This window comes from Xenopus laevis, chromosome 7S (assembly GCF_017654675.1).
Source record: "Xenopus laevis strain J_2021 chromosome 7S, Xenopus_laevis_v10.1, whole genome shotgun sequence".
In the NCBI taxonomy this organism is placed as follows: domain Eukaryota; kingdom Metazoa; phylum Chordata; class Amphibia; order Anura; family Pipidae; genus Xenopus; species Xenopus laevis.
Window position 1 is genome coordinate 106,055,443 of NC_054384.1, and position 25,477 is coordinate 106,080,919.

At 40.4% G+C, this 25,477-nt stretch overlaps 1 protein-coding gene across 1 annotated transcript; it reads left to right on the forward strand.

Annotated features, from left to right (window-relative positions):
- Nucleotides 1-1,337: 1,337 nt before the first annotated feature.
- On the forward strand, nucleotides 1,338-24,894 carry LOC121396062. The gene is made up of 8 exons (XM_041570653.1): nucleotides 1,338-1,424; nucleotides 1,558-1,761; nucleotides 5,380-5,773; nucleotides 11,821-12,114; nucleotides 14,328-14,448; nucleotides 16,480-16,549; nucleotides 22,059-22,203; nucleotides 24,695-24,894. Exons 1-8 carry the CDS (start codon nucleotides 1,338-1,340, stop codon nucleotides 24,892-24,894), a joined length of 1,515 nt encoding a protein of 504 aa, XP_041426587.1.
- The last annotated feature ends 583 nt before the right edge of the window (nucleotides 24,895-25,477 follow it).

Genomic DNA, 25,477 nt, shown 5'->3' on the forward strand with positions numbered 1-25,477 from the left:
GGAATCCGGGAAACAGCAAATTAGGAATTTAGGAAACCCAGGAACACAAGTCAACAGTTCCTATAATTGAGCATCAAACCCGTGACCTGGAAGTCGTTTTATTTCCAATTTTTGTGCCGGACACGTGATGTCAGCGCGCCGGCATCAAGGTGCTGACGCCGGTCCACATGGGTCATGGGTGCCGCCATCTTGGATGCATGGAGCATGGACATCAGCCTCTTTTATCCACAAGCACTCCTCCAGACTGAAACCCTTCCATTGAATCAGGAATTGTAGAGACCCTCTAGAGATGCTTGAGTCCATAATCTTCTCCACTTCATATTCTTGTTGACCATCCACAGAGACAGAAGTAGCAGAAAATTGTCCAAAAGAGAAGTGATTAACGATTGCCGGTTTCACCAGAGATACATGGAACAAATTAGGGATCTCAGGGGGAAGCTGAAGTCTGACAGCGACAGGATTCACAATCTCCGCAATGGAGAATGGACCAACAAATTTTGGACCCAACTTGGGGGAAATAATTTTTAGATTAATGTTTCTCATTAAAAGACACAGTTTTGTTCTAGTGCTTAGTTTACCCTCTCTGCTACCCCTTTGGATTGATGGTGATAGGCAGAGGAGAATTGGAGAGTGATAGCCAGATTTTTACACAACGATCGCCAAAACTTGGACACAAACTAGGAACCTCTGTCAGATACATTCTCTGCTGGAAAACCATGAAGTTGGAAGATAAATTGAATGAAAAACTGAGAGAGTTCAATGGCAGAGGGAAGTTTACGAAGAGTAATAAAGTGGGCCATCTTACTGAAGTGGGCAATTACTACACATATTACAGTGTTCCCCTTGGAAGGTGGTAGTTCGACAATAAAGTTCATAGCTAAATGAGTCCAAGGACGGGAAGGAATGGATAGAAGTTGTAATAGACTGCTAGGGCAAAAATGACTAGACTTAGCAGAGGCATAAATGGTACAGGCCGCCACAAAGTCTTTCACATCCTTCCCAAGGGTTGGTCACCAAAGGAGTTGACTGAGAAGCTCAAAGGTTTTTTGGATATTTGGATGTTCAGCATGTTTGGAACAGTGGCTTTGCTAAAGGATGAGTGTGCGGAACTCTGGTGGCAAGTATACCATACCTATGCTGGTATCAGCAGGAGCAGAGGACTGGACAGATAGGATCTGGCTGGCCAGTTGCGGGAATAGGGAATCAATGATTTTCGTGGGGGGGAACAATTGGTTCTTGATCTTCACTAATGCGACCCTCAGGTACAATGCTTCTGGACAGGGCATCTGCCTTTCGATTCCTGGAGCCTGGGCAGTATGTAAGGACAAAATTGAATCATGTGTTCACTGAGCTTGACAAGGATTCAGTCTCTTGAGAGTCTGGATGAATTCCAAGTTTATGTGATCAGTGTAAATGGTGATGAGGTGAGGTGCCCCTTCCAGGAAGTGTCACCACTCCGCGAGTGCAAGTTTTACTGCCAGAAGCTCAAGATTCCTGATGTCATAATTTTGCTCTAAACACAAGGGTTTAGTTTCCCATCTGTGATTTGTCTCTAAGAGAGAATTGCTCCAGCCCCAATGTCGGAAGCATCTACTTCAAGGAAGAAGGGTTGCAGAAGGTCAGGATGTCAGAGGACAGGATCAGAGGCAAATGAATCCTTCAGGGACTGAAAGGACTCCAGAGCATGATTATGCAGACATTAGGTTTTCCTCCTTGCGGATGAGAGCCAAGACAGGAGCGATACAGGAAGATAACCCCTTGGTAAATTGTCGGTAGTAGTTAGCGAAACCAACAAATCTTTGCATGGCCTTGGTACTTGTGGGGTTGGCCAGTCTTGAATTGCTGTGACTTTAGAAGGATCAATCTTGAATCCCTCACGAGAGATAATATAACCCAGGAAGAGACTCTTAGGCACCTGGAAGACACACTTCTCCAGCTTGGCAAAAAAGGAAAGAACTTCTTTCACCTGGGTGCGGTGACTTTCTAAGTCACTGGAGAAGATTAAAATGTTGTCCAATTACATGACTACAGATTGCCCCAAATGATCTCTGAAGATGTAGTTCACAAATTCTTGAAAGACGGCGGGGTGTTGCAGAGGCTGAAGGGCATTACCAGGTATTCATAATGCCCATGTCTGGTGTTAAATGCCATCTTACATTCGCCCCCCTCTCGGATGTGGATTAAGTTGTAAGCTCCGCCTAGATCCAATTTAGTGAAGCCCCTTTGAGTTGGTTGAAGAGCTCAGAGATGAGAGGCAGAGGATACCGGTTTTGTTGATTTTGTAATCAATTCAGGGATGCAATCCGCCATCTTTTTTCTCCACTAAGGGTAGGTACGACCTCTGGGGGGCATGGTAAGTCAGAAATGTCTTTGTATACTACATGCAAAGACTGAAGATCCGCTAAAGCGAGAGACACACAGTGAACGAGATTAACAATAAATAGAATGGGATTAAAAGTTTCTTGGGCAAAAAGGACTCCAATAAGAGATCTGATTGGCAGCTCAGTCAATAGAGGGGTTATGCAGACGAAGCCAGGGCAAACCCAACACTACAAGAGCTGATTGAAAGTTTATAATGAGAAAAGATAACTTCTCTCTGTGTAAGAATCTGACCAGCAATGGAAGTTCACCAGCTGTTTCAGAGATTATCTCAGATGTTAACGGTTTGTCATCAATCGCCAGGACCCTCAGAGGACTGGATAAAGGGAATAGGGGAATCTGTAGAAACTTGGCAAAAGCAGCGTCCATGACATTTCCTGCATTCCCGGAATTAAAAAAAACATCAATAGTCTTATCAGGTAGCTGAAATGTAATGGCACAAGAAATCGATGAGAGTTCTTTTCGGGCGCAGGCCAGATATCACCCAGGTAAAATTCCCCAGTTCTACCTGAGTGTGGAGATCCTCCCAACTTCAAGGGACAGCGATTGGCAAAATGGGCTTTTTTTTTTATAGGCATAGACCAACCAAATGTCTCCGGAGCTTTTCTTGTTCAGAGAGATGCATCCGGCCAATCTGCATATAGTAGGTTCCTCTGGGGGAGTGACAGGAGGAGGAAGGAGGGGTCCCTGGAAGGGTGGGGTCAGGACAGGCAGGAATTTTTAGCTACGCTCCTTATCGGATTAGTGCCTATTGTGATTAGTCGGGTGTCTATTGTGATGGCAAGAGCAATCATGTCTTCCAATTGTTGATCCTTGGAGACTAAGTTGACTTTGAGCCTGCTGGACAAGCCTTGATAGAACACTGCTCCATAAGCCTCATGGTTCCTGTTGTTCCATCCATTAAAGTTCTAAAATCAATGGCATTCTCACTGGCACTGCGATTCCCTTGCTGGATCTGTATGAGTCAGGAAGAGGCATTAGCGACATGACCTGGGGCATCAAAAATAGTACAGAAGGCTTGGAGGAAGGCTTTGACTTTGAAGTTCAGAGGGGAGTTTGTCTCCCAAAGGGATGTTGCCCATTCTAGCGGCTTGCCCTCCAACCTGGACATCACTTATCCCACCTTAGCCCGCTCACTGAAGTATTGTGTAGGGGTTGGAACTCGAACTGGATAAGACATTGAGTCACAAAACCTCTGCAGGCTTGAGGATCCCCGTTATAGCGGGAGCAGTGTAGGAATGCAGGGCTCACCAGCCGATGAGGCTGCAGAAGGAGGAGCAGCGGTAGGATTTCCCGCGACTGGAAAAGCGGATGGCATCCGGGAGAGAAAGTCCTCTAGTACTTGCCCTATGCGAATTTGTTGGACTTCATAAGCTTCAATGCAAGTCGCCAAACCCCCGGAGTGTTCTTTCAACATCAGGCGGAGCTTCCTCAGTGGGGTCCATGGCCTGATTATACTGTTAGGGGCCTATCGACTCCTAGCGGAGATGTCCAGACCAAGGAGAAAGCTTAAGGGTTAAGTCCAAGTTTGCTGTATCCCAAGGGGTCAGGCGTATGCTTAGTCAAGTTCAGGTAAGAGTTTAATAAGGCAGGCAGCAAGGATCAGAATCAGAGTCAGGAATCCAGGAAACCACAAAGTAGGAATTTAGGAAACCCAGGAACACAAGTCAGCAATTCCTATAAACGGGCATCGAACCCGTGACCTGGAAGTCCTTTTATTTAAAATTTTTGCGCCTGACGCATGGCATCATCACCGCCAGCATCAATGCGTCGGCGCCGCCAACTTGGATGCAATGCCACCAGAGACAGGAGCGCCATCAGGTGCTCCTGACATGTAGCATATGCATTACTAGCAGTGATGCACATTTGCAAAACTCAACCTGCATCCAGGGTTGAATTGGGTTGGGTTGTACCCCCACTACATCTGTCTTGTAAAATGCGATTTGTCAATCCAACCCCTCCCAACATTCTCCCACATTACCCAATCCAATCCAATACTCCCACATTACCCTAACAACCATGCATCAATTTGAATAAGAAACTGGAATATGAACAAGATAGGCCTTAATAGAAACACGAGTAATAAAAAGAATCAACAACATGACAAGGGGACTCCTCAATTGACCCATCACCCCCACCAGGGGGCAGATTCATAAAGGGTTGAAGTGAAAATTTGAATTTTCAAATTTTTTTTGGTCGAAAATTTCAAATTCTAACAGTAAATTATCCAAACTAAATTTGACTTTTAATTTGAATTAGAATTTCGAGATTTATCATACTCTGGCCCTTTTAAGAATTTGAATTCGACTATTCGCCACCTAAAGCATGCCAAATAATACGTATAAGTCAATGGGAGAGGTCCAGGGATCAATTTGCTGATTTTTGCAGCCTTCCTGATATTCGAGTTTTTTTCAGAGGTTTTTAAATTCGAATTGAGTCTTCATATTTTATGGCAGTTTTAAAAAAACATGAATTCGATGATAAATGTCCCTCCCCGAGACAGTAATTGGGTAAAATGACCACAGTATTTTTTCACATTTTATCAAATAAATAGGACCTTGCCAGCCTCACCACAAGGAGCCCAACTGAAAACCTTCATTTGGGCTCGTCCCCAACATAGAAAATCAGTGTTGGGCTGGGCCGACGGGACACTGGGAAAAAAACCCTGTGGCCCCCAGCCCTCGTGGGCCTTGCCAGCCCAGAACTGCTCCACAGAGACCTTTGAGAAAGGTTTCTATTTTTTTTCCTAAGCAGAAGAACATCAGCCTCTTTCTTTCTCCTGACAACTTCCTTGACTACTTGGTGGTCAAACTGGTGAGAAACTGACCATGTTAATGTTAACAGTACTGTACATGTATCCTTTAATATCTTGGAATTAAAAAAAATAAATACTGAATGTAGATTGCAAAAGTCAATTTTACATTCACCTATTTTTAAGGTTTACTTATCCTTTCAATTCTTTCCATTATTGTTTTGCTTTTAATTCACACACAAACACAGTCACAAATCTGCATGTTGTTTTCCACAGGTACTGACGGTCAAACACCAGGTTATATTCTGTATGCCCTGCGTTTAGAGACAGTGACATCTGGTCTCTGTGTGGAAATTCCCTGTAGATTTACCATTCCTGCCAGTAGAACTTTATCTACAACTGTCACAGGGATTTGGAGGAGAACAGACACTTCCAACATAGTTGCAGCCTCTACAGATGCCTCTAAGGTTTCTGTGAGAACAAAAAGCCGATTCTCCTTGACTGGGAAAGTACATGAAGGAGACTGCTCATTCTCTATCAGTAACGTACAACAAGGAGATCAAGGGAAATATGAATTCCGTTTTGAAGACGGAGACCATAAATATTCCTATCAATGGAACAGGCTCAACTTGATCGTGACAAGTGAGTAAGAGAAACCAGTGTAAATTGCAAGTGGGATGTACAGTAGGATGGGACTAATCTTTACAATAAAAATAATAGGGGGTTATTGACAGCGCATATTTATTCATAAACGGTTGTATTGCCAGAATGCAGAGTATGCTCATAAATACAAGTATGGTACATGTTATCCACAATGTCTGGGACCTGGGATTTTCTGGATAATGGATGTTTCTGTATCTTGGATCTTTATACCTTAAAGGGATACTGTCATGGGAAAACATTTTTTTTTTTCAAAATGAATCAGTTAATAGTGCTGCTCCAGCAGAATTCTGCACTGAAATCCATTTCTCAAAAGAGCAAACTGATTTTATTATATTCAATTTTGAAATCTGACATGGGGCTAGACATATTGTCAATTTCCCAGCTGCCCCAAGTCATGTGACTTGTGCTCTGATAAACTTCAGTCACTCTTTACTGCTGTACTGCAAGTTGGAGTGATATCACCCCCTCCCCTTGCAGCCAAACAAAAGAACAATGGGAAGGTAACCAGATAGCAGCTCCCTAACACAAGATAACAGCTGCCTGGTAGATCTAAGAACAGCACTCAATAGTAAAATCCAGGTCCCACTGAGACACATTCAGTTACATTGAGAAGGAAAAACAGCAGCCTGCCAGAAAGCATTTCTCTCCTAAAGTGCAGGCACAAGTCACATGACATGGGGCAGCTGGGAAATTGACAAAATGTCTAGCCCCATGTCAGATTTCAAAATTGAATATAAAAAAATCGGTTTGCTCTTTTGAGAAATGGATTTCAGTGCAGAATTCTGCTGGAACAGCACTATTAACTGATGCATTTTGAAAATTTTTTTTTTTCCCATGACAGTATCCCTTTAAGTCTACTAAAAAATCATGTAGACATTAAATAACCCAATAGGCTGATTTTGCTTCCAATAAGGATTAATTATATCTTAGTTGGGATCAAGTATAGGGTAGTATTTTATTATTACAGAGAAAAAGGAAATCATTTTTAACAATTTGGATTATCTGAATAAAATGGAGTCTATGGGAGATGGCCTTTCCGTAATTCTGAGCTTTCTGGATAACAGCTTTGCAGAAAGGATCCCATACCTGTATAAACAATTTGTGATTATGCTATATTTAAAAAGGTCCTAAGGATAGCCACAGTGCAAATAAAAGCTTGCTATTATGCTTGCACATTACATACACCAATCTTGTCCAGCTTTATAAATATAAATATGTTCACTGTGCAAATCATTATGCGCTGCACAAAGTTCACAAACACACAATGTACAACCCCCCCTACACACACACAAGTTCAATATAATTGCAGCCACTAGGGGGAAAATGCATGCAACACAATTGTAGCAGATTTGTCAAAACTCATGCAATTACATTTAGGGAGCTTTTTACTAAACTCCGGTCCAACATTTTTGGGGCAAAACTCAAATTTTTCAGTTTTTTTTTTAACAAAATGTTTTCAATATTTAATAAAGCCCGATCCAGCAAAAAGCCCAAATCCGCTATCTCAGACCTGGCTAAATTGTGTATAAGTCAATGAGAGAGGTCCCTATCCTATTTTGAAGTTTCTGGGGTCTGTGCTGGAATTAGCCCAAAAATCTGACCTTTTTGGTGCAAAAATCTGAAAAATCTGGCTTTTTGGGAAAAAGCCTGAAAAAAAACCCGCAAAATTCGGGAAAAAACTGGAATGATTCTGTTTTTCACTCAATTTTATTGGGTTTTTACCCAAACCAATTAAATCAATCTTTTTTTTAAATAATAAATAAGATCTGATCGTAGATTCTAGTTTGGTCTTACTTTTTATATTTAAAAAAAATCTAAATAATTCGGACTTTTATAAATAACCCACTTAGCGTTAGCTAAAGGGTTCCTCTTCATCAATATTCACACTTTTGTACAATTCAGAATAGGAGGCTGGAGGAACACACTGGTCTCATTTATGAACACTGCCACATGTGTGGGTGTATTACAATGGAATGGGGTGCTTGTGTTGATCCTTTTTTTAATGGTTCTTAATAGGGATGCACCGAATCCACTTTTTTGGATTCGGCCGAACCCCCGAACTTCACGAAGGATTCGGCCGAATACCGAACCGAATCTGAACCCTAATTTGCATATGCAAATTAGGGGTGGGAAGGAGAAAATTTTTTTACTTCCTTGTTTTCTGACAAAAAGTCACGCAATTTCCCTCCCTGCCCCTAATTTGCATATGCAAATTAGGATTCGGTTCGGCCGGGCAGAAGGATTCGGCCGAATCCGAATCCTGCTGAAAAAGGCCGAATCCCGAACCGAATCCTGGATTCGGTGCATCCCTAGTTCTTAAGTCCAAATCTGTTCTCGGCACTTGCAGATGTTTGCTTTAACCACCAATACATCATTCTGGCCTCTTCAGGTGAATAGTGCTCATGTGCTCCTCTTGACATTAAGGAACCCCCCTCTAAATTTTCTGAATTTCTGGAAATTTAATCTGACAGTAAATACAAAGTATATTATAGACTGGTTATCTGGAAAAGAAAAAAATACTAATCTTGATTTGGAATTATTTTTAAGTTCAAAGGAACATATTGTTTCCTCTCTCCATGAAAATTGGTCTAATATAATAGATATATAGATATTAAAAGTAATCTGATTTATAGAGATACCATCATTACTTGGAAGATTTTGTGTAAACAGAATAGTTTAAACTACAATATATCTCCCTTTCTCTCTCCATTTTTCTTAAAAGATACATAAAGAACCTGGATTCAGGGGAACTTTTCTCTTGGAAAATCATTAAGGAAAGGTATAATCTTTCAGAGAGAGAGAGACTAAGGGGCAGATGTACCAAGGGTCGAATATCGAGGGTTAATTAACCCTCGATATTCGACTGGGGAATGAAAATCCTTCGACTTCGAATATCGAAGTCGAAGGATTTTGCGCAAATACTTCGATCGAAGGAATAATCGTTTGATCGAACGATTAAATCCTTTGAATCGAACGATTCGAAGGATTTTAATCCAACGATCTAAGGATTATCCTTTGACCAAGAAAAATTAGCCAAGCCTATAGGGACCTTCCCCATAGGCTAACATTAACTTCAGTAGCTTTTAGGTGGCGAACTAGGGGGTCGAAGTTTTTTCTTAAAGAGACAGTACTTTGACTATCGAATGGTCGAATAGTCGAACGATTTTTAGTTCGAATCATTCGATTCAAAGTCGTAGTCGAAGGTCAAAGTAGCCCATTCGATGGTCGAAGTAGCCAAAAAAAAAAAACTTCGAAATTCGAAGCATTTTTACTTCTATCACTCGAACTTAATGAATGGGCCCCTCGGTGTAAGGGAACCTTACCCTGGTGGTCTAGTGGGCAGCGGGGTCCACCGCCGCTCCTTCGGCGTGGACGCCGTTGCGCTGCTCCTTCCTCTTGCAGTGCCTGTTTCCTTATGGCGCGCGCGCCGGCGCGCTTCCTGGTTTATGCGCCGGCGTGATGACGTCATGTGCAATGGCGCGAAATTCAAATAGTATTTAAAGGGACTTTTGCAAGTTTCTCATTGCCCGTTGTTAGGTTCTATTTTGTGAAGTTTCTAGGTGCCTTGACTTAGTCTATTTTATCAGATCCTCTGTGTATTGACCCTTGCTTTGCCTGACTACTCTGTTATCTCCAATCCTGACCTTTGCCTGCCTGATTACTCCAACTTCTCCAATCCTGATCCTGCCTGTTTGTGACTACGCTAACTTCTAATCCGACCTTTTGTCTGTACACTGACTATTCTAAGCTCTCCAATCCTGATTCCGGCCTGTCTGACGATTCTCAGCTTGTGCTGGCCCGGCCTGCCTGTTCCTGGTGGTGTTCTTCCTTTCAGGGGAAGGTTGATTAATAATTCAGGAATTAAACTGGGTTGTCACCCCATTCATGTAATTTTTTAATGGTTTTGTAAAACGGTCATATTGTTTTAAAAAAAAGGAACCCCCCTGAATTTGGTAAAAATGCCAGGCTTCCCATAGGTGGGTTGCCACAACAGTCTTTTTTCCAGTTAATTGACCGGTAGTGGCATGTTTTATGTATGTACCAAAAGTTACACAAGCCCTATACTGAAGATACCACAACTTGCAACCAATTCGAGACATTGTGAAAGGTATTTTGATTGTGTTTTAACACATGAGCCATAACTGGATAAAACTCATTGGGGCAGATTTACTAAAGGGAGAAGTGGCAGTTGCTAGCGAAAATTCACCAGAAATCTCATCCGCAGGGACGTCGCTAATTTACTAACAGGTGTAGAGGACAATTCTCTAGCAAAAGAGGCCGTTGCTAATGCAGTTTTGCGCCCTATCGGCAGGCAAATTTTCGCTTAGACACATGATCGCTACTGAGCAAAATTCACTAAAGTGAGAATTTTACAGAACGATACCTCTTTTGCCAAGATTTCCTTCTCCAGCTTAGACCTGGTGAACTGATAAAATGAAGCTACATCCTCCTCAATCTAATGTCAGTGACATCATATCCTGTATGCCGGAAAGTCATAACATTTTTTAAAGTGAGATTGTCTTTAAAGCGGACCAGTCACCCAAAAAAATTATTCAAAATCCTATTTTATCACATAAGTCAAGCAAAATTAATTTTAATTACACTATATAAATTATTTGAATCTTGTTTCCTTCAGTCTAGGAATTCATAATTGTAGCAAGCAGGCAACAGCCATTTTGTGGACACTGTTATTAAGACAAACCTTGTATCATCTCAGAATCTTGTTTGTGCATCAGAATGGGGGACCTGATGTCCATCCCCATGGCCTGGCTACACTATTAAATGGGGAATGTGGGGAATGTAGGGAGAGCAGTGACATGTAGGAAGTGCTGAATGGAAAGTGAAAGTAATTGTCTGCCCCGCCTCTATGCCTAGGCATAGAGGAGGGGCAGACAATATTTGATTGACAGCGGAGGTTTTTAAATGAGCTTACAACAGCTATGAATGCTTTAATAAAAAATAGAAATTGGATTTCATGTTTAATTTGAAAAGGACTTTTATTATACAGATTTTTGTGTCTGGGTGACAGGTCCACTTTAAAAGTTGTAACTATTAAAAATGTTTGTTTTAACTTTTTTTCCCATTTGAGGGGCATGCTACATTTGTTTTAGGGTGGGCTCATGTCTAGGGCATTAGAGGATCTCTTTTGTCTTTATTTTGCTTCCTTGGACATGTGTAATAATAAGTGGCCACTTCAAGCATTTGCACCAACACCTCTAATAAAGACGTATATATGACCCATATGTACCTGCCCTATTCAAACTGACCTAAGCGTAAGTGAACTAACAAAGTTTCACTAGGCAGCAATAAACATTAGCAAAAGTTCACTATGATATGCTCATGAACTCATGCTGAATTAACGCAAGCAAAACTTCGCCAACGTTTGGCTGCCAAGACGCAACTTTGCATTTTAGTGAATTAGCATAGTAGGAGCAAATTTGCACCTGGTGGAGTGTGGTGAAGCAGGTTTAAATTCACTGTTTAGTGAATTTGCTCTATTGGGTGGCCACAAACAACAAATCTGATAAAAAAAACATTATGGGTAAAAAATATAAATTTGCACATTGCACTGCATTCCTAAATGAGCTTTCCCACCTTTTATTAAAAACTAATGAAATCTGATTTTATTTTTGCTTATATGCTGAAATTCAACATTACAGGGATTTTTCACATTAAAGCTCATGTTTACTGTGTAAACCCACATTGTAAGGCAAGTTTTAATTTTGTATTTTCTTTAGTTTTTGAAAAATAGTTTTTGGTTTTGCTGCACCCAGACTTTCAACTACTATCTGGTTGCTGGGGCTTAATTACCCTAGAAACATATTAATTGAGGACGTACTCATTGTGCAAAGCACTTGGTAAATGATGTATATTTGGAAGTGATAATATGCAGAAGCAGAAATGTTTGAATGTAATCTAGAGAGGCATCCTCTTTTCCAATTCAATGAATGGTTAGAGGAAAGATCTCTGTGGACAACATACTACATTAAAGTCTGCTCCATTGGTTTCTCCTAATTATGTTACAGATCTATCAGAACCTACTATATCCCCTGTAGGGAAGCTGATCGCTGGGAAGCAAATTACACTGACTTGTACGTCTCATCCAACATCTCAAGAGTGCAAGGGAAACATCACATGGGAAGGAACCGTAAACATAGAGAACTCATCCAACTATGAAAGGGAGGATGAGGATGGTAAAGTCTCCTCTGTATCAAATATAACTTTTACTCCATCCCAGAGAGATCACAAGAGCTCACTAACATGTACAGTGACTTACAGTGGGGTCTCCACTAACAGCAGCATCAGCCTGAATGTTGAGTGTAAGTTTCCTCTCCTCCTCACTGGCATCAAATATCTCCTCACCCACATTGGTTTAATTTTTCCCTGAATTTCTTCAGGCACTTGTTCTTTTTCATATTTCCATTGTTGTACCATAAAGTAATATTATTAAAGATACACTATTTTTTCTGGGAAAAAAACATGCAATGTTTAGCTTCTTTTAGATTGAAAAATATGTTTTTTTTTTATCTGCTGCACTGCTCAACCACATCTCACACAGAAGTTTATAGACTACAAATCCCAGAATCATGTTAACATGTTATACAGGTTAAGGCATGCTGGGAGCTGTAGTCCAGCAACATCGCAATTGTATTTTTAAAGGGATACTGTCATGGGAAAAAAAAATTTTCACAATGAATCAGTTAATAGCGCTGCTCCAGCAGAATTTTGCACTGAAATCCATTTCTCAAAAGAGCAAACTGATTTTTTATATTCAATTTTGAAATCTGACATGAGGCTAGACATTTTGTAAATTTACCAGCTGCCCCTGGTCATGTGACTTGTGCCTGCACTTTAGGAGAGAAATGCTTTCTGGCAGGCTGCTGTTTTTCCTTTTCAATGTAACTGAATGTGTCTCAGTGAGACATGGGTTTTTACTATTGAGTGTTGTTCTTAGATCTACCAGGCAGCTGTTATCTTGTGTTAGGGAGCTGTTATCTGGTTACCTTCCCATTGTTCTTTTGTTTGGCTGCTGAGGGGAAAAGGGTGGGGGGTGATATCACTCCAACTTGCAGTACAGCAGTAAAGAGTGATTGAAGTTAATCAGAGCAAAAGTCACATGACTTGGGGCAGCTGGGAAATTGACAATATGTCTAGCCCCATATCAGATTTCAAAATTGAATATAAAAAAATCTGTTTGCTCTTTTGAGAAATGGGTTTCAGTCTTTTTTTTCCCATGACAGTATCCCTTTAAGTAATAGTAATTTTTTCCAAACTGGACATTCCTGAAATAGAGCAAATTTGGATTGACGTTAAAGGGAAAATGTTATCATTATGTATAATTAGACAAAAATTACTCATATATTTATACATACATTTTTTTGTCATTTGTCAACATTTTGGTCCATTTTTTAACCTTTTTCAAGATGTTTTATCCCAAATGATCACCATGTTGAAACACATGGTGGCGTACAACTCTGATGCCTTAGCCTTGAGTTGATCTTCAAAGAGGACCCAAACCTTTCATCTTAGGGCATGAAAAGTTTTTCTTTTTACAGTGAGAGTTTTGAAGCTATGGAATTCTTTCAACTGGAAGTTAAGGTTTATGTGGACAAAATGTGAAACACAATGGGCATTTATTCTAAAGTACAGGTATGGGACCTTTTAACCAAAAATGATCGGGACCTGGGGCTTTCAGGATAATAAATCTTCATACATTCAGGGAGTTATTTATCGAAATCCACATATCTGATTTTTTAATTAAAAAAAGTCCAATGAAACTAGAATCCACGATTTGACCTTATTTATTATTAAAAAAGCTTGATTTAATCGGATCAGGGGAAAACTCGATAAAATCAATCAAAAACCCGAATCGTATGATTTTTTTCCCCGAATCACTCTGGCAATTTCCTGAAATGCCCAAATATTACGGATTTTTGTCTGGAAAGCCAGAAATTGTCTGATTATCGGGCTAATTCTAGCGCCGATTACATAAACTTCCAAATAGGATAGGGACCTCTCCCATTGACTTATATACAACAGGCAGGTCTGAGATGCTGGATTTTCAGTTTTAGACTGTTTGCAGCACCGGGCTTCCAGTTTAAAAAATAAAAACTGAAAAATTTGAGTTTTGTCCCAACTAGAGTTTAGTAAATAACTCCTTAAATCTACTAGAAAATAATGTAAACATTAAATAAACCGAATAGGCTGGTTTTGCTTCCAATAAGGATTAATTATATCTAAGTTAAGATCAAGTACAAGATACTGTTTTATTATTACACAGAAAAAGGAAATCATTTTTAAAAATTTGGATTATTTGGATAAAATTGAGTCTATGGGAGATGGCCATTCTATAATTCAGAGCTTTCTGGATAGCGGTTTTCCTGATAATGGATCCCATACCTGTACTATGTTACTTTGTTATGATGTCTACTGATATACAAGAGAAAAAAGTGATATGGAATCTCCATATCCAAGTCAATATCAACTCATGTAATATCATCTCCTCCTAATGATGCACCATATCTTTTTTTAGCTCTCCCACATGAGAAGATTATGAACCATCTTAATGTATTAATAATACGTGGAATTTCCATCATAGTCCTCTCTGGTATTATAGCAGTGACAGCAGTTTTGGTGATGAGATGCAGAAAGAAGTAAGTAAGAAGGTTTCTTGAAATATAAATGATGTATTTCTTAAAGGGGACCTGTCACCCAGGGACATTGTTCCAAATCCTTTTCTTTTGTGTTAGTTGAGCATAACGAACTTTATTTACAATTTATACAATAAAGAAATGTTGTTTTCTTTGGTTTGAGAATTCACAATTATAGCGAGCAGGCCGTCGCCATTTTGTGAACACTATTATTGAGGCAAGCTTTGTATCACCTCATAAAAATGTCTATGCCCTATGTAATTGTCTTCATAGTGGTGGGGCAGGCAATATACAGTTGACAGATTAGGTTTTTAAACACATTTATAACAGGTATAGTTCAAAATTTGGGTTTTATGTTTAATTTGTAAAATACTTTTCTTAAACAGTCGAGTGGACGACAGGTCCCCTTTAACAGTGAATGACCATAAGTAATTATGATAATTCTTTGAATTTGTTTTACCAGGAGAAGGTCACCACAACAGACTGAAGAAAGTAAAAGATCATCACTAGAAAATTATCAAGTGGTTTACTCAAATACAGAATGAAGAAATGTCATCAATAAGTCATACTTTTTGCTTTACTTTCAGAAATGTTAAGCTTGCTATAAAATCAACCATAGATCATGACATTATACTATGTGTAAGCTATTAGCTTGCAGGCCAGCTGGATCACTAGGTAGAATTACAGAAATCAGTAGTGATGGGTGAATTCATTCGGCAGGCATGGCTTTGCAGCAAAATTTCCACATTTTGCCGCCCACAAAAGTTTTCTCAAGAATTGCGGTGACAATTTGGCTTTGAAAATTCGCTGTGACAAAAAGAATTGTTGCGCGTGACAAAAAAAAAATGTCTTGTGTCAAAATTATTTGGACACATCATTGACTTTAATAAATTGGACAAAAGAGTCTCGCATATAAAAATTGTCGCTCGCGTTAAAATGGTTGACGCCCATTCACTTCAATGTATATTTTTGCCAGTTTCCCAAACAGATTCGCCCATCACTAGGAATCTGTAATACTACTCTGGAAATGCTGCAGTACAAGCATGTCCATTTATTGATATCAGCATTTTGACATTAGTAGTAATACTTTGCAGTTTAGACAAAATTGTTCATATTTGCAAGCAGTGTTTAGCTAGCGAAATACCCAAAGGTTATGGGTAAAAAGTCCCTAATGTTCTCACCATGGGGCAGATTTACTCGAGGGCGAAGTGGCAAATGCTGGCAACAATTCACCAGCGCTACGAGCCGCAGGGACATCCCCAATTTACTAACGGGTGCATGCACCAATTCGCTAGCAAAAGAGATACATGCTAACGCTCATTCGCACGCTGTCGCCAATCGACAATTCGGTCTGGCAAACGGGCGTTACTCCACAAATTCAATGAAATGCGGATTTTACTGAACGTTACCTCATTCGCCAGAATTGCCTTCGCCAGCTCAGACCAAGGGAAGTGCACTGGAGTGCATAGATCTTCCTCAATCCTCTGTTACTTTCATCATATTCTGGAGTGTAAAAAGCATCAAGGTTCAAAAAACGCTGGTTTCTTTTCCTTTTTTCAGAGTGATAGGCGGCATAAGTACTAAAAAAATTTTTTGGGTAACCGGTTTCCCCCATACATTTTCTAACATAAACTATACAGTGGGCTTATGTATAGGGCATTATAACAACTCTATTTTATGTATATGTTCCTTATAACATAAAGATGTCCATTCAACTTTAAATTTCCCACGGTATGCAAATTAAACTGAGAGCAAGAACTCTAGCGAGTTTGCGCTAGGTAGAAATGAACGATGGTGTATCTTCGCTTTCAATTACTCGCATTGCCAAAGTAATGCTAGCGAAAAGTGGCCAGCATTCGACGCCTATGACAAAATTCCGCATTCCATTGAATAAGCATTGTTTGAGTGTATCGAAGCGGTTGCCGGCGACAAATCTGCCCCATGTTGGTGGGGTTTGCTAGGGTAACTGGGTCAATTACAAGCTCGCAAATCTCTACCCTTCCTTTATGAAAAGCAGTTTTCTCTCTTACCTAGCTCATCCGCCTCCAGAGTGGCAACACGTCCTGCCAACATCACTTCCAGTTTTCTGGTATTAGAGGTGGAGGTAAGGCGGGTAGGGTTAGGTAGCGCTAGGGGGTGGGCAAATATATCAGGTCTGCAGGTCTGGTTGGGTTGCTAGTTCGGACTGGGCACAGTTCTGCCCAACTAGACCATTGCAGAATTGCCCTTTATATACATCTATATATATCTACTGTATATAAATAGGCAAATGGACTGTTAATAACTCATTTTTAAATCTAACTATTCCCAAATATTTAAAGGAGAAGGAAAGGTTAAAACTAAGTAAGCCTTATCAGAAAGGTCCATCTAGATATACCAGTAAACCCCCAAAGTAATGCTGCTCTGAGTCCCCTGTCAAAAGAAACACTGCATTTCTTTCCTTCTATTGTGTACTCATGGGCTTCTGTATCAGACTTCCTGCCTTCAGCTTAAACCTCATTGCCCTGGGCAAGAGCATGCTCAGTTTGCTCCTCTTCCCCCCCTCCCTTCTCTGCTGTAATCTGAGCCCAGAGCAGGGAGAGACTCAGGCAGGAAGTGATGTCAAACCATGTTAATACTGCAGCTCCTATCCTAAAAAAACAGAGTTTCTAGAGCTTTTTACTCAGGCATGGTAAAACATTCTACAGAATAAATAAAGCATTCTAGTTTGCACTATTGCAGCTAATCTATTGGCAATAAAATGCCTCCGTAGCTTTCCTTCTCCTATAAGTGTCACCAGCGAAAATTCGTCAGTGTGAGCATTTCATAGTGAACTTTCAATAGCGTTCATTTCTGCGTAGCGAAACTTCGTTAACACACTTATGCTTAGGTCAATTTGAATAGGGCAGGTACATACAGGTCATATTTATGTCATTATTAGAAATGTTGGTGCAAATGCTTGAAGTGGCCATTTATTATTACACATGTCCAAGGAAGCAAAATAAAGACAAAAGAGATCCTCTAATGCCCTAGACATGAGCCCATCCTAAAACAAATGTGGCATGACCATCAAATGGTTAAAAAAAATGTAAAAAATATTTTTAACAGTTACACCTTTTAAACATAATCCCAAAAACACCAGTGTTTTAACTTTTTTATGTCTTTTCGGCTTTCAGGATATGAGGTCACTAATATAAGATTGAGGGGGATGTTGCTTCATTTTATCAGTTCTCCAGGTCTAAGCTGGCAAAGCAGACTCTGGGGAAAGGGTTAACTTAATGGAAAATTCACACTTTAATTAATTTGTGGGGTAATGATCGTTTGCCTGAGTGAAAATTCGCCTGGCAAAAGGGCGCAAAACTTTGTTAGTGATGTTCTCTTTCTCTAGCGAATTGTCCTCTATTGGATTTTTGGCGAATGTTCACTAGCGACGGCTACTTCGCCCTTTAGTGAATTTGCCCCGTAGGCTCCCTTGTGGAACACATGCATAGTACCTGACCCAGTTCTGGGACTTATATTGCAGTGCCAACCACTGTAAACTTCTGTTTAGGTCTGTAAGTTACCCCCCACCTCTTAGATCGTAAGCTCTACAGGGCAGTGACCTCCATGCTCTTGTCTATTTGACCCTTTATACAGTGTAAATGCTTAATGCAACTGTACTTTGTATTCATTTTATTTATTATTTTAATGACCCTCTGTTTCTTCTATTAATTTATGGTTCTGCTGTACAATGCTGTGTACATACAGTAAGTAGCACTATATAAATACAAGTATGCAGTACATACATACATACTATTTCTGTGTACTGCAAATACTCTTAACCTCTATGATATGAACGTTGGTATATCAGTGAATGATCTGTGAAAAAAAAGCATTGTTGTCTAAGAAAATTACACACAAATGTGGGAAAATAGAATTGACTCTCTTAATTCAAACATTTCTAAGAGAGAATGCTATTTACATAGCAACATAGTAAGTTAGGTTAAAAAAGACACATGCCAATCAAGTTCAACCTTTTAACTTTATTTACCTGCCTAACTGCTATTTAGCTCAATTCACAATGTACACTGTACTACTTATATCATTACCTATGGTGGCTGTTAAATACTATTCAATGAAGTGTTAATTGTAAACACTGCACAACTCTGTATGCATTTGCATGTGTCCTTCTCTGCATTAAGCCATCCTTTTTATCAATTTAATCTGCAAGTAAAAATGAAAATGTGTAAGAAGATTGTTGAAGAGTTTTCTTGGTTCTCATTAATTAAGGGGTTGAACATAATGTGTTGTGCAGAGAATGAAATCTAAACAGGCTTGGGCGGGTGGATGGCCAGGGAAGAGTATAGTCTCACGTGCAGAATGCTACATTCCTCTGCAGGTGATGGATCCTGGTAGCTAGTAGTTTATTGCTACTCGTGGGGGGTTAGGGTCAGGTGGGTTATCTTGGGGGGGTATAAATGCCAGAATATACCTGGGAGCCTTCATTCAGTGTGTTCCAGCCAGCAGCCAGCCAGCTGTCTGTGCAAGGTAGAGCGGAAATGAGCAGTGTCCTGACTCTTCAGCATGTCAATGTTAATGGTACTGTCACGATCGTCTTCCTAAATCCAGAACTAGTGCTAAGCTCCAAGTCATGGCTCAGTCTTCCGCCTATAGCAACCGCCTTTGGCTTTCGGGAGGAGCCCTCAGTTACTCAGATACCGCCAGGTCTTAAAATGAGAGAAACTGTTATGTTTTGGGTAGCCGAGGATGAGTAGAGTATAAAACTGCTTTATTAGCAGAGTCATGCAGACATTACACAACAGTAACTTTCACTTTTAAGCTACCAGGAAGTATGCACAGATAAGTCTGAGCAAAGTGACATCTATAGGCCATTTGTATAAACACCACATATTCCCCCTATAGTAGGAAAGCATTTGGACAACTATAATAAACAGCAACAATTAAACAGTATGCATTTTTAAAACAATATTATACATTCTTCACATCACATAGTCCTGGGCTATGCAGGTAGTTTTCTGATTCTCTCAGTACGCCTTATAGGTTCACTTTCTTCAGGCCTATTGCAGTTGACGTCAGGAGTAGGAAAATGTCCTTCATCAAATGGAGCGTCTTCAAAGTCATATCTAACAGGAGCAAGACGACTTGTATTCCATATGCGTCCATCAGACAGTTCATATGTGTATGGTCCTCGCTGGTGTCTCAGTTTAAGTGGTGTAGTAAATTTAGATTGTCCTTGTTTCAGTATTCCTGGTTTCTTAATTCTGACTAAAGATCCAGGCTGAAAGTAGTGATGCACCGAGTTCGGGATTCGGCCAGGAGTCTGCCTTTTTCAGAAGGATTCGGATTCGGCCGAATCCTTCTATCCGGCTGTACTGAATCCAAATCCTAATTTGCATATGCAAATTAGGGGTGGGAGGGAAATTGCGTGACTTTTTGTCACAAAACTAGGAATTAAAAAAAGTTTTCCCCTTCCCATCCCTAATTTGCATATGCAAATTAGGATTTGATTTGGCCGAATCTTTCACGAAGGATTCGGGGGTTCGGCCGAATCCAAAATAGTGTATTCGTGCATCTCTAGCTGAAAGTGTACTTCTCTTGCACCACTTTCTCTGTCAGTATAAGCCTTGCATTTGACTTGGTGACGTTTGACAATGTCATCAGTAGATGATTTTGTAGGCACAGTATTTTGTGGAAGTTTGATGTCTGCAACATGTAACTTAGTGCGCATCTGTCTGCCATGTAATAATTCAGCTGGAGATGATTGGGTTGTTGCATGGTGTGTTGCTCTGTAGTTATTTAGGAACTCTGTTGTAAATACTTTCCAAGATTTCCCAGTAAGATTTGCTGTCTGTAGTGCTTCTTTCAGACTTCTGTTGAATCACTCGATTTCTCAATTTGCTTGTGGGTAATACACTGAAGATTTCCTATGCAGAATATTCCTCTCTCTCAGAAAGGATTCAAACTTATATGAGACAAACTGTGGTCCATTGTCTGATATTAACTCCTTTGGATTACCTTCTCTGCTGAAGACTGTAGACAGAAATGTTATTACTGTAGCTGATGTTAAAAGAGAAACAAATGCAATTTCAGGCCATGTACTGTAATAGTCTATCAAGGTTATAGCAAATCTGCAGTCTATACGAGCATCTGTAAAAGGACCGACAATATCAATAGCAAGTTTTTCCCATGCTAAATCAGGAAATGGTACTGGTTTTACATCTGGTCTCACCTTAACTTTGTGTACAACGTTCTTTGCACAAACCAGTGAAGTGTTGCTTTGTGGTGAAATTTTAGATACAGGCTGTGTGGCAGGCACTGGTGCTGTAGTAATGAGACCATCAACTAATTGTAGGTTTAATGCAGTAAAGAGATCCCTTCCAAGTATAGCAGTACCCTTATTCACAATGTAAAAGTCACATTTTGCAGTATCTGATTCAAATTGTACAGTCACTGGCAACCAAGCACAGGGATTGGATCCTTTAAGTAACTGACCAGTTTCAGGGCAGGTGCAACAAGCGGATCTTTTGCAAAGTATTTCAAGAAAATATCCTTTGGTAGTATAGAAAGAGCTGAACCTGTATCAAGCATCAGGTTAATGGAGTGTCCCTTGTCAGCAGAAGCAGTACTGACACTGACATATAAACTTGTCTGGAATAAATGTACCAGCTTTATCCACACTTAATACTGTGACATTTGTAGTAGTGACTTCATGAACATCTTTAGCAGAACTACGGCAGATCTTAGCAAAATGTCCTACTTTTGAGCTTTTGCAGGACATGTAACATGATTTGCAGTGTGTTGTGTTGAACCACAGCCAAAGCAGTATTTTCTATTTGTATTTGCTGCACGGTTTTGCAGTGAATCCCTTTCCTTAGCACTGTATTGTGCCTGTGACTGTGCATTATTAGGCCACAGTGCTGAATTCACAGTCTGCACATTCCCAGCAGTTCCCTGACTTAGAATTTTAGCCTCTGCCACTGCTGTTTCAATTTGGCTAGCAACTGTAATAGCCTTTGCAAGGGTTAAAAGCTGCTCTAGAAGCAATCTCTCTCTAATGCGAGATGAGTTTGTTTTTTCCACTATTTGGTCTCTAAGCATTTCATCTGTTAGATTCCCAAAGTCACAGGTAACAACCAGCTCTCTCAAAGCTGCTACAAATTGTTCTGTGGATTCGCCATTACTCTGTCCATGTTGGCAACCACATTTACTCAAAAAAGTTCTTTATAGCAGTAAGAGCAGTTTCATAATTATCATCAGGTAATGGTAATGTATAGAATACACCATGTCCCTCTGCTCCCAGGCAGTGAAAAAGTAAAGCTTTCTAGCAGCAGAAATCTCCCCTTGGTCAGCAGCAATAATGTAATTTTCAACATTTGAATCCAAGCAGTAAAAGTTATAGTAGGCTCACCAGGGTTTGCAAGAAAAAGTGCAGGCTGCTGCAGAGATAGAAGAGCCATCTCGTTGTCAATTGTTATGTTTTGGGTAGCCGAGGATGAGTAGAGTATAACAGTGCTTTATTAGCAGAGTCATGCAGGCATTACACAGCAGTAACTTTCACTTTTAAGCTACAAGGAAGTATGCACAGTTAAAGTCTGAGCACAGTGACATCTACAGGCCCTTTGTCTAAACACCAGAGGAACCAAAGAGAAGTTCTGGACAAGCAAAGGGGTCAGATCGTTACCGAGTTAGGACGGAAGGCAACACCAGCACACCAAGAGACAACCGAGAATATAGCGGAGTCCATCAGGCATAAGTTGGTCCAGGCAGAGGACAAGCAAGGTCAGACAGGCAGAGGTTGAACAAAGTCAGACAGGCAGGGATCAAAACCCAGAAGATATCAACAGAATAAATGCACCCAGGAACTAACAAAATAGACCTAACAATGGACAATGTGTTTTGGTTTGGTCTAAGGCCCCTTTAAATATTCAAACTAAAATGACTAAAACGCATTGACGTCATCACGCTGGCCACGTAAAACCTGGTAGTGGGAGCAACGGTGACATAGGAAAGTCGTGCACTTGAGGGAGAGGATCAGGGTCGCAGTCATCCCCGCCAGGAGCGCGGCAATCATCCCCGCCGGCCCTTCGATACCACTAGACCACCAGGTAACCTACCAGGTACATTCTCTATTTGGAGTAAGGTTCTTAGTGGGCTCCATCAGGGCTCTGTATTGAGTCCAATTTTATTTTACTTGTTCATTAATGACTTAGGGGAAGGTATTGTAAGCAGGGCCGGGCCAAGCTGACTGGGCACCCTAGGCAACCCGGTCGGCTAAAGTAACAACACCCCCTTGCACATGCACCATAACAGTCAATTTAAGGGTAGAGGAAGGGATGGGGAGGGAGGGAGGGAGGTAAGGACAGAGGGGAGGTGGGAGAGTGACAGAGGAGAGAGGAGGGAGACAAGATCAGCAAATGGGAGCAAATCCAAGCTAGGGGTAGGCAGAAGACCCTTGAACAGGTACTTGCCCAGCGCTCCCCCATTGTTGCACCCTAGGCAGGTGCCTCTTCTGCCTACCCCTAGTTCCGGCCCTGAGTGTAGGGTATCAATGGGGCATCCGCATCAAGTTGGCAGAAATAAGATATAAAAAGCAACTTCCCTCCCACTCTCTGTGTTCATTACGTTTCAATGACAGGGCTCAACTCTGAGCCCCAGGGGTAATTGGGGCAGATGGGGCAGATGGTAAGCTGAGGGGTAACTGGGTAGTTCTGGGGTCCTGGGGTGAAGGTGCATAACTTTGAAAGGGACTTGGATAGGAGTAAGTACATAGGTACCGAGCTCAACAGAGTTTCTTTTGCCAGCTTAGACTGGGGAACTGATAAGATGAAGCTACATCTTCCTCAATATATATAATATATTTCGAAAAGTCATAAAACTGTTAAAAATCTAATTAATCTAAGGGAAAGAGTACTAACGAAGCTTCGCTAGGCAGAAATGTTATGAAAGTTCGCTATAGAGAAACTTGGCCAGCGTTCAGCTGCCAAGACGCAATTTCACATTTTAGTGAATTAGTGTAGTGGTAGGGAATTTGCGCCTGACGAAGTGGCGCGGAGTGTGGCGAAGAAGCCTTCAAAGGTGAAAATTTGCCCTTTAGTGAATTTACCCCTAGAAGTAATAGACAGGTTCAGGGCTATATTAGCTGAGCAGTTCAGGCTCCACCGAGGAGTGTTGAGTGGGGTTAGGAAATAGGGATTAAGCGTCAGAATTAGCTCCATTTAGGGCAAAGGCTGAAAGGTTGGAGTACCTCCATACTAGCCCCTAATTATTGTGCACTGCATACAGTTATAGTTGTACAACACCCTGCATCCACACAGTTGTGAGGGCTCTCCTCTGAGAAATATAGTTCTCGTCCATAGCAATATTTGGGGTAAAGTTATAGCTTGAGTAACGGGGCTGCTCATTTTGCTATAGCCTTAACAGTGCAACACAAAGAATCACAATCTAATGGGGTTTCAACAGTGAGTGGCACAATCCTGTGCTGTGTCGTACTCTCATTATTGCTGTGTTTGGGTAGTTTGATATAGTTTCTCATGGCTGTTAGAGCTTCTGTAAAGGCACCTACAGTCTGCACCCAAACCCCACCCCTACGAACCACATAACAGAGATGTAGGCAACATGTCAAGTTGCTTAACTTTTCTTTTTTAACCAACTGTCTAGCAGTGCCAGTATGGTACAAATCTCTACAGGACTTCCAGGAACACAATGCAGTGTGCAAAGTGCAATTTTTAAAAACAAATTAGAAATATTCCTAATGCAGCACCCCCCCCCCATAATTCCAGCATCACTGCAGCTGAACAATTGTGACTGATGTGTTAAAAGGAACATAATTGCTGATGATGAGTGTTGTAAGTAGTTGTCAATCTGTTTTTCTTTTTTTGCACCATGCATCAGAAAAGGTGGTAAGGAAACACTGGCACTTGGCACAACTATACAATAGTGCAAGAACATGTTTGGACCAAGTACCTTTAATGCAATTAATCATAAGGGCAACTGATTAAGTGCAATTGCACTTACATGTGTGTTTGTATTGCATGACACTGTGAGCCTAAGGGGGTAGGAAACTGGTCATTGCTGCACAGGCGAAACTCTCTTGGTTTTCAATCTATAGAATCTGTCAAAATGCATTTATATCTGGAAGATCAAATAATGTTGATGCACCTTTTCAATATAACCCCAAATAAATGGCCTCATAGGTGTCAAAAATTATATATTTAGTATGGGGTTTCAAACTAGCAGTTCTAAATATATGTTTTCTTATTTTTCTTTGTAGGATATAATGGACCATATGAAAACAAATCTGTGGCTATGATAGAGGGAGACACAAACCTTATCCGATGTGAAGTCAACAGCAACCCAGTGACTAATGTTTCCTGGAAGAGAAGAGATGACATTTTTAGTGCAACATCTGGGCAGGGTCTGACTCTTGCACTTAGCCCAGAATACTCATGGATCCACCACTGCTACTGTTAGGGGCAGATTTATCAAGGGTCGAATTGAAAATTCGAATTTTTAATTTTTTTTATGGTCAAAACTGTCAAATTCGACTAGGGAATTACTCAAACTCGATTTGAATTTTTTTAGAAAATTCAAATTCGATTTTCAAGATTTATCAAACTCTGGCCCTTTGAAAATTCGAATTTGACTGTTTGCCACATCAAACCTGCCGAATTCAGTGATCAATTTGGAGATGTTTGTAGCCTTCCTGACATTCAAGTTTTTTTCGGAGAAATTCAAATTCCATTCGAGCTTTTGGATTGGTAAAATGAGTCATAGTTTGAGATATTCATTTTTTTTTTTTTATGAATAACCCCCAGTCGAATTTCGAGTAAATTCTAATTTAATAGAGTTTTAAAAAACTCACATGAATTCGAAATTGGACCTTTGATTAACGTGCCTCCCCATATCATTGTAGAATGTAAGTAATTTTTGCTCCAAAAAACTGTCAAAGGAAGCCAACACAGTGACTTGTCACATTACTTGGAGGTGGCAATATACTGTATCTGTTTTGTTTTAAGAAGAAAATAAACTTCCCATTTATTCTTTTTTTTCTAAT

Excerpts from the sequence above, each read along its gene's own strand:
- LOC121396062 (XM_041570653.1), top strand. The coding sequence starts at position 1,338 with ATGTGTTCACTGAGCTTGACAAGGATTCAGTCTCTTGAGAGTCTGGAT. Across the intron at positions 16,550-22,058 it reads TTCTGGTATTAGAGGTGGAG|AGGAACCAAAGAGAAGTTCT; the intron begins GTAAGGCGGGTA and ends TCTAAACACCAG. Across the intron at positions 22,204-24,694 it reads CCAGGCAGAGGACAAGCAAG|GATATAATGGACCATATGAA; the intron begins GTCAGACAGGCA and ends TTTTCTTTGTAG.